General features: G+C 47.3%; 1 protein-coding gene across 1 annotated transcript; it reads right to left on the bottom strand.

Moving 5' to 3' along the window:
* Positions 1–3,065: 3,065 nt before the first annotated feature.
* Positions 3,066–4,308, bottom strand: LOC115326545 (testicular acid phosphatase-like). The gene has a single exon (XM_029987454.3). The coding sequence runs from the start codon at positions 4,180–4,182 to the stop codon at positions 3,211–3,213; it is 972 nt and encodes a 323-aa protein (XP_029843314.2). The 5' UTR covers positions 4,183–4,308; the 3' UTR covers positions 3,066–3,210.
* Between the last annotated feature and the right edge of the window lie 5,515 nt (positions 4,309–9,823).

Raw genomic sequence — 9,823 nt, 5'->3', positions numbered from 1 at the left:
TATTTCGCGCCGCCCGTCGGCCGCTTCCGGCAGCGGCGGACGCAGGGAGAAGAAGATCTAGCTCGAGGTCGGTGGCGAGCAGCCCGTGACACAAGCCCACCCCGAGCGCCCGACCTGCATGCGCAGCTGCGAACACGCAACTCGTTTGTTCCGGAAACTTTCCGCGCCATCTATGAGGAAAAGGCTACAAATAAATCGCGTGTCAATCTCCCTCAAAGGTGTATTCACACGACGGGCCAAATTGCTGTTTTGGTCCGCGGGCCGCGCATCACGTGATCTTTCCTCACCGTTCTTTGAGGTCCGCCGGCGGTCCGCGGCCCGGGCTTCTGAGAAATGCCAAAGCGACTTTCTCGCCTGGACCTTGGCGGCGGACCGCGGCGTTTTTAGTATAATTGAAGCGCTAAGTCTGGCAACAAGCTGACATTTGTTGTTTGGATTGGAATCCAAAGCCAAAGTCGTTCTCTTTTGGCGCCAACTGTTGAAGACGAAGAAACGAACCTTTTGTTGTGCGACGATGCAACTTTTCACTTCATCGCGCTTATGGAGCAATTCCCCGCTCTGTGGGACAATAGTCGCGACGACTACTCAAATAATCATCGAAAGATGTCCCCATGGCTTTTTCGGCTCACTTAAGTCCTCCTCGTCCTCAATAGTCAACGCCAGGACCACCTCAGCCAAACGTCTTTTTCGTTCAACCTCCATCTTGGCTCCTTACAAATAGCCTCAAAGCAGCTCGCTGCATGCGTTTGGCGGAGTTGTGAGGTCGAGGGCCCGTTCGCTCTGTCGTCTGCTTTTTCGGTCCGCCGTGTAGATGCTCATTGCAGCCAGGCGGCCCGCGCGCGCGGGCCGCTCATCACGTGATCAATCGGTCCGCGGCCCGGTCCGTCGTGTGGATACACCTTAAAGGGGTATTCACACGAGGGAGAAATCCCGCGGATTTCTCCCCGGCACGCGCATTCCACGACGAAAACGTCAGGCTTTGCGATGTGCGAAAGCGATCGCGTTTTCATCTCGTTATACCCGCGTTTTAATCTCGGGGTCATGACCCGATTTTTCTACTTCTTCCTCCGTAGCTTTAATCCTCAACTAAAATGCGAATTGTGAAATCACGTCGTTGCGACATTCTTCGGCACCTGTGCAATGACCCCTAGCTTCCACTGTGCTTTTCATGCACACCATAGAACTTGTCATTCCCCACTGACGAAAAGTTCAGTCAGGGCACTCATTGGCCACGAACGCGAATCTGAATATTCGTTGACGGATTTATTATTGACGAGTTGAGTTCCCGTGCCCAATGCGTGAGCTGGGTCGGCTGACGTCAGTTTGGCACCGCTGACGCGCTTTGGGATCCGCGGATGTATCATAGTGAAAAGGCGGAGAGCTTTCGAAGAAAAGAAGGTACAAAATAGTCCACTATATTTTCAAATGTTCGTACCGAAAAGCTGGCTGTTTACTTTCTACCCTCTTTCTTTTGGCCAACTAAACGATATGCGATTAGTAAAGTCACAATTTAAAACCGTTTATCCAAGCCCGAAATTCGTTTCATGGCCGCTTTAAAGGGCTACTCCACCGATTTTTTCATTGTCTCCGATTTGCTTGAAATTTTGCTAAACTAACCAACAAACATCGCGAAAATAGTATCCCAAATATTAGGTCAAAATATTGTTTTTTCGCGAAGTTATTGAATTTACAGTTTTGGTCCTCACCGTGTTTTTCAAGCTCGAAGTCTCTACTGGCAACAGTGAAAAAGTGACGTCAGTGGAAGGCAGGGGTTCACTCTTTGGGCTGTAGATTTTGTTTTAAACTGATTCGAAGCAGTTTCATGGTGTCAAATGAATGCTTGGGAAGCTCGCTGCAGTACCCGCGCTCCAGCACGGAGCAAATGATCGACATATTCTATTTTTTGGCTGCTTGCTCGACTGGCAAGCCTGCCTGCCACTGACGTCACGGCCCTGAAAAGCGCGCGTATATTTGAATGTTGGTTTTTGCATCATTTTCATTTGCCGATTTCGCCATAACTATTCTGAATTTCGCGATTCTGAATAGCATACCGGAGAAAGTAAAGGCCAGGGAGTCAGAAAATATAGTTAGTTGAGGTAGCTCAAAAAATCGGTGGAGTACCCCTTTAAGGACCTAAAGAGGCTATGATCTTAGGAAGGGAAAGCAGGCTCCAGTTGTTTATTTATTTTTATTTTTTGGCACTTCGTTTTAAGACAAAGGCATGAATGTCTTGACTGGTGCACGCATTTGGCAAGCTAGCTTGATAAGGTTTCTGATACATACACCAGAATAGCGCTAATAACTTACACTAAGAATTCTGTCGAAGACGGTCGTGTCTAAAGATGTCTGTATGAGAGAGAATCAAGGAATAGAGGGATATTTTCCTATAATAAAACTATTTTTAATAGCAATAAAAACTTATCATAGTAGCGAGATTTATTATGTCGGCTGTAAGAAGAGTGATCCAGAAAGTTTAGGAATGCAAGACCACTTTTGTTTACTTACGGCTCTCTCGATTTAGTAGACTCCATATAGCGCACACTATTTTCGGTGTTCTTTCAGTCCACATTTTAGCGAAACTGTTTTCTTCGTTATATTTTGCTGTTTCAAGATTTGTTTTTATTAGGCACCTTAGTTTGAGTGCCTTAGTTTAATCTGATAAGGGCGTCAGGAAACTACGCAAGAAGCTTAGTCCTGCATTTGTGATTCGTGTTGTGCATCTTTATAGGCATACCGGTGGGTGCGAGATAATTTCTGTCTAAAAATTCAACAACATAAATTGACAAAAAAATGACAACGGGGTGTAATATCGACCCCTGAAAAAATGTAAATACGAAAATAAATTCTACGTTCCTTCCCTTTACTGTTTTATATGTTTAGATCATTGGTGATACTGTTTTATTTTCTTTCCAATGAATCGTGGGAGTCAGTTCATTATATGCAACACGCCGCTACTATGTAAAGATTATATCGCAGACTCCGGCCAGATGATGCATACACTTAGGAAATACTCCAAACTCTAACCAACTTGAACTCTACCCAACCAGAGAAATCTAGGCCTGTCACAGTAAGGGACGCAGCATTTATTGTTTTTTTTTTTAGGCCTGGTAGCGCCGGTGTACCCTTCGGTGTAGCCTACAGTGTCCAGTACAAGGTATGAGAACACCTGAACCCGAACGAGAAGGTTCCACGGTCCGTCTTTGTGCAAGGTCATATCGGGTTGGACACCAGAACCGAGCGGACGAAGCTCATGAACTCTGGCAGGGGCGCCGGATTCTCGAGTTTGTCCAACAGAACCAAGTGCGGGTTCTCCTCGGTCGCGAAGAGAACCTGCACCACGGGTTTCCCTCCACCTTCGCAGAACACCTCGAAGAACACGCTGGCACAAAAGCAGGGCCGGTCGTCATACGACTGGTTGAACAGCTTCAACACCGAAAACAAGCTGGTGTCCGAGAGTGAGAAGACGTGTAGCTTGTCGGGTCGGTCGATGCCGGCCTCAAACTTGAGCGAGAAGGTGTCCAGGATGCGCGTGAGCACCGTTCTAGCCATGCTAAGCTCGTGGCCCGAAAGCACCATACCAAACATCTTGCGCTCCGCCCACAGGAAGTCGTCCCAGTGTGGCACAGCCCAGCTTGGCATCGGGTTCCCGTTGAGCGTGTTGGTGATCAAGCTGTCCATAGCTAAGAAACGCTTGGATCTGTCCTCAGTTTGCGCGCCAGCCTTGTTCGCAACGAACTCGAGCATGTCGCCCAAGGTCTCGAAGCCGCCTTTAGCCGGATGCCGTACAACGGCGTCGAAGTTGTCACGAAGGCTTTCCTCGAAGTGTACGTAGTAACTGGTCGAGTCCAAGACTGGCGTGGCTTGCACACCTAGCCCCCGGATTATCTCTTCGACGCTGTCACGGCAGCGGTCCAGGTAGTTATGGGTAGCGAGCACTTGGCCCGGCTTGTCTGCCGACAGAAGGGTTGCGTAGCGGGCTCGCAGGAACTGTCCCAAGCGGAAGGCCTGTTCGTGGCCCTTGGACGTTAGCTGGCCGCGTTGTTCGGGGTTGGACTTAAGCAGTGCCGTGCAATCGGTGACCGGCGTTCGTTGAGCGTGACGGCTGATGACGAAGGCGTACAGGATATTCTTCGGACACTGAAGGGCGTGCACATTCTTAGGGCGGCCGTCCGGACGCGACATTGTCACTGCCCACGATGTCCAAGGTCTCTGCGCCCCGCTATAGATGGATCGGTCGTCATGACGGCCAGGCGTGCGTGTGATCTTTATGTCCTTCACCCGGCTCTCAGGAAGACCGTGTTCACTGGTTCGACATCTGCTCTGTGCATTTAAAGCGCTTTCTCTCCTTCTTTCCTCTTTCGTTCCTTTTCTCTCCTTGTCTTTTTGCGTTTCTTTCTTTCATGCTCTTTTTTTACTTATCTCTTCTGGTCACCCTCTGGAACTTTATCTTTAGACAACAGTGCACTTGAGTTTCGCGTCCGTCGTTTTTACTCTGACGTGTTTCACTGCAGCCATCACTGATTGAAACTGCTGGGAGAGCATGATATCACCACTGCAAGACCCTTTCCTATCAGTTTAGACAATGCCTTTCGTACTAAGTACAGAAGGCGTTGATTTAGATTAGAGATGCCGCGAAGTTCTTGCGAACCTCAGGTTCGAAATTTTCGCAAAGTTTGAAATGTCAAACTTTACGAATGGCGATGATCAAACTTCCGAATTTCTTGTGCTGAGAAATTCGATTGTCTTCGAACTTACGACTTTTTCGCGCTATAAAATTCGACATTTTCGACCTTCCCAATTTATCGCGTTAAGGAATTCGACGATTACCGACCTTTCGACCTTGTTGGATTCAAAAGTTTGGGGAATATCGCACTTCTGAACAAAAGTTCAACAAACTTCGAACCAAGGTCGTCCCCGTAGGTTCAAGGCTACAAATATAAATAACGCAAGGTATCACCAGTGTGTGAAGTGGTGAAAATTGCACTTAGCCGATGGCGCCCCGAACGACTCGCTGTTAGAGCGCCGAATGATCACTTTGAAGCGGCCTCGGCCTCGTACCTTTTACAGAGAAAGCTGTGATGGGCTCTTCTCAGCGTTGTTGTAGTTGGCGTTATCGGGCGTCCGTCGCCGATGTTGTCAAATCCTTAAAGGGTAACTGCAAAGAAAAAAAAGTTTTTTTTAAATAGCCTAATTGGGACAAGCATGTCAAAAAACAATTTCTCCGCGAGAAAAAAACATTTTTTACAGCAATATCTATTGCGTGAGACTCGTTTTAGTTTGCGGCTATTTCGTCCGTTTTAAATCGCGCGCCACGAAGTTGTGATTATGTGACGTCAATCCCAAAAGGTTCTCATTGGCTAAGAGTTTGATTGACAGCTTAGATCTTGGTTGTTAAACCTTGCAATTTCCTTTTGAGCGGCATATTTTTACGTTTAAAGAATAACCCATGTGATGAGAGTTATTATTCTTTACAAAAGGTTTACAAGACGGGCACTTCCGTTTGGATTCATACAAACAAGCTTCGCCATTCTTTCATGGCCGCCGAAGTCTCTGCTCCCGCCTGTCTCGCCTACCTCGACTAATCGTTTCGCCGAAGTGATCAGTGTTTCGTCGTTTCGTGCTGACCCAGGTGCTTGACTGAGACTTCTTCAAGTGAAGTAGTGTGTGTTTAGCAGCTGTCGCAGGTGTTAGTGATAGGAAGCGACGCGGCTGTTTGGCTTTCATAGCGCGGTTCTTTCGTTTTCCTCTTTGCTTGCTTAGCGTGCTTTTTTTTTTCTTTTTTTGTTGTTGTTTTGCTTGTTTGCGCGTGCAAATGCTGACTTTTCAGAGATGTCAGATGCGTGATCCCAACAGTGAGCCTTCCAGCAGCCATGTCGCCCCGAAAGGAATGCTATTTGGCTGGAGGCAATCGGGCGTTCGCGTAGCGACCAACGTGTCTAGTTACGTTCTCGTCATATCGCTCTGGAGGCCGTCGAGATTCGCCCCGTGTGCACCTAACGTTCGCGACTCGACAGAAAATAAAAAAAGCACTACGTCCACTACGTAAAAGTGGTTTCAGTTCATGCATCTGTAGGCAGGTACGACATCGTGCCCAAATTTATTCACACCGCACGATGCAACACGTCGCTGTGCAAACGCAGTCCAACACGAAGCATAAAAAACGGCAGATTTAGGACAACGATTCGGAGTCCATTGTTCAATTAAAACGACGTAATTTTGTTGAAAACGCCCGCAGCTTTTCGTCGGGAAACTTCCACATTTTGAAACAGAACGAGGCAGATTTACTTTTAAAAACGCTCCCAGCGTACTCCCGGACCAGTTTGACTGGATCAGCTGACGACGACGGGACTTAACTGGTTGAACGTCAACCCCACAACAACCAATTTGCGCTCCGTGTTAGCACCGCATTACACACACCACGAACGTTTCAGCTCTGTCGCATCGCCGTGTTGCACCAAACAGAACGAGATCGCCGAAACCAACGCAGCGCTGTCGTGAACCTTGGCTTGTGGTGGCGCACTCGTGGATTCTGTGACTTCCTTCGCTTTCAAAGCGCGCACGACGATTACGAACGATACTTTCCGCCTTCCGGGAACATCACAGGGACACTTCTCCGGTCACGTCTTCGCGACATGTGCTCGCAAACCGCGTCAAACCAGCCTGGCGTAGTTGCCAGATGTTGCCGGAAGTCGAGACGCTGCGTCGTTCAACTCCGCAACGCAAGGAGAGTGAGGGGCGGGGCGTACTCCTCTTCCGCGGGGGTCGAAAGAGCGGGAGTTTCAAATGTGGAGAGGTTCTGACTCTACTAAATTACATCCTGTGGCGTAAATATTGATAAAAAAAATCATTTTTTTCGCGGAACATTTGTTTTGTGACATGCTTGTCCCAATTAGGTTGTTTAAAAAAAACTTTTTTTTCTTTGCAGTTACCCTTTAAAAAGAGCGCCCACAGTTACGCGGTATCGAACCTGGGGGGCTATGTTGCGCTTTTTGCACTCCCAGGAGACTAGGGAGAAGGAAGTGACGTCAACAACGCAGCAAATGCAGATTGGATGTTGATTTTGTTTTCTTCTGTCAACACCCAATCTGCATTTGCTCTAGTCGTTGACGTCACTTCCCTCTTCCAAGCCTCCTGGGAGTGCAAAAAGCGCAACATAGCACCCCTGGGCCTCCTGCGTGCGAAGCAAAAGCGTGCACCTCTGAACTACGCCGCAGCCGCCTGTTTTCTTCCTCAGTAATACTTGAGTTACGCAACAGCGTTAACAGGCCGCTTTATACTTGGGGTTTTTGTAGTATTCGATTCCCACTGGAAACAAAGAAAAAACATTAACAACGGCGTTGTGGCACTGTCAAAACCAAGAGCTCGTGCCGGTCAACGCACTTTCACGTGCTCAAAAAAGAAGAAGAAAAAAAAAAAAAAAGCGTTTGGAACAAAATGGTTAAAGGATTATTTATGTTCCAACCATAGAGTTATTGTTCCAACCGCTTTCGATCCCGCATCCAACGGTACCTGAACGCGACGCCGATGCCCAACAACACCGCCGTGACGTGTCGCAGCTGTCGTTCTGACAGCACCGTGGAAAACACAGGACTGCTGAATTTATTTTCGGCTTCCAGCTTTTTTCGTAGGTTGTCCCAAGGTAACCTTTGGACCAACAGATCCCTGATCTGCAGCCTCGAAGTTCAACCGAGGCGCCTCGTTGGGGACTCCTTCATAGCCCCGCTTTTCCTCGAGTGAGCGGCTGGTTGGAAAAAGGCGCGCAGATGCGCTAAAGCGAACGCTGGATCCGCGCCTATTTCATTAGAATTAGTAACCGGCTGCATTTTAGAGCGGTTAATATCTACATTCATCGAATAAAAAATGATCCAAAGAGACGAAACATGGCCAGCCCGATTACAGCGGGCCGTGACTTGATCAGCTCCCTTTATTTAGTATGGTTGCGTTCTCCTCAACCTTGAGTTATGTCGGGGTTTCTGTGCCTGTGCCCAGTGCTTCCTCTTTCATACGGGTCACCCCGCTGAAAAGAAACGCCCAGAGCAACTGAATATTTTAGGGAAGCCAAGATGCCTTTAGTCATATCATATGCGTTGTCCCGTATATTTAGTTGCCTTATTGCAGCATTGTATTTTTGCGACATTAGATAGGATTGCTACTTGTTTGCGAAGAAGTAGTAATAACGTTCACCTGGCCACCTCAGGGCTTTTGGGTGAACCGTTTAATCAGTTCGACGCTTATTTCATAAGTTATGACAAACGTAAAGAAAATATGAAACACTTCTTAAAAAAAAAAAAAAAAAGAGTTAGGGGCGAATTTCGGTTTATTTTTATCTAGTGAATCTCAATATAACGTTAGTTTTCCCCGAAGATGTAACTAAACACGAGAAAACGCGAAGAACCTCCGACCACTGGTGACGTCATGCTAGGATCTTTGGACCGCCAAGCGCGTGTCGCTCGTGTGGGCAGCGCGTGCAATTGCAAGCCTGCCATGTATATTTTCCCGCACTGACGCCAGTCGTAACGTTATTTCGGACCTTTTTTGAAAATATCAAGGGTGTTCGGGCTAAGCTTTGACCGGCGCTGAAGATGCGCGAAAGCAGGCATTCGGAAAACTCATAGTATGACGTCGAACCCCCGGAAGGAGGGGCTATAGCGGTACTTCAAAAATTAATTTCTGTAGCCTCCGTGCTCCCAAAATGCAAACCAATCTCGATATTCGTGATCCTGAGGGTCAAATCAAGACGATTTATGTGTTTTCCCTCAAATACAATGCCAAATCAAATTCCCGTTTCTTTTATTTCTTTATTTTTTTAGGGGGATTTACCCGCTTGTCACTCAAGGGAAATTTCGCTACACAAACAAGAGTTTCAGGAGTGCACCAGAGAACCTGTTTGAGATTCAATATCAAGACGTAATGAAGGTCGTACTACCCTTGAAATTTCCTTTGAGACCTCCGAAGATTTTAATAAAATTCATAAATATTACCATTTTAACTGTCTTGAGCGTATTTTAAGGCACTTTAAAATTAAAGTTACTTAGGGCCGGTTGCACCAACGTCGCTTACCTTAACCCAAAGCGGCCTTTTCCTAAGCCGGCTTAGCGCCCTAAACCGAGCTCGGATAAGCACGGGTTTAAATCCCTGCTGCACCAACGTAAACTCGGGTTTACAGACGCGCCCGTAGCTAAACGCTGGATTTGCGTAGGGAATCTAGGGACAAACAGAGCGATCTAGGGAACGCTCGGAGGGACGAATACGATTGGCGGAGAGAAATCACGTGATCTAAACAACTTTTTTTTTGCCGCGGTCGGCGGCGGCGGCGGTTGGTCTTCGCTGTTTTTCTACGGCGAGTAGCAGATGAAAGATTGTTTGATTGAACAACTCTGACACCGACTTTTGTAAACTTGACAAAAACATATTAGAAAGCTTAAATAAATACAAAATATCTGTACATGTGTCTACGTGTGGTCTCTTATGGATGCTAGCAGACGACTGCCACTGAGAATCATTTCACTTCTGCCCCCCCCCCCCCCCTCCCCCTCGAAATGAAGGAAACGACGCGTAACCGGGCTCCAAATTTCACTGAACGCGAGAAGGATGCATTATTAGACCTATTGGAAGAATTTAAGAATAATGTAGAGAGAAAAACAACCGATACAATTACAACGAAAACCGAAAACCGGGTATGGGACCGAATTACGCTAAAATCCAATGCCGAAATGGGTGCTAGTCGTCGATAGGCGCATCAACTGAAAAAAATGTTACGGAAATATAAAGAAGAAGCCCCGGAAAGACTTGGCCGTTAACAGGCTGGCCGTGAGGGCCACTG

This window comes from Ixodes scapularis, unplaced genomic scaffold, assembly GCF_016920785.2.
Source record: "Ixodes scapularis isolate PalLabHiFi unplaced genomic scaffold, ASM1692078v2 PGA_scaffold2__306_contigs__length_199485367, whole genome shotgun sequence".
NCBI lineage: Eukaryota > Metazoa > Arthropoda > Arachnida > Ixodida > Ixodidae > Ixodes > Ixodes scapularis.
Note: the sequence above shows the minus strand (reverse complement) of the source record. Positions and strands in the feature narration are given on the sequence as shown.

Bases quoted from the DNA above. Each gene is read 5' to 3' on its own strand.
- LOC115326545 (XM_029987454.3), bottom strand. From the start codon at position 4,182: ATGTCGCGTCCGGACGGCCGCCCTAAGAATGTGCACGCCCTTCAGTGT.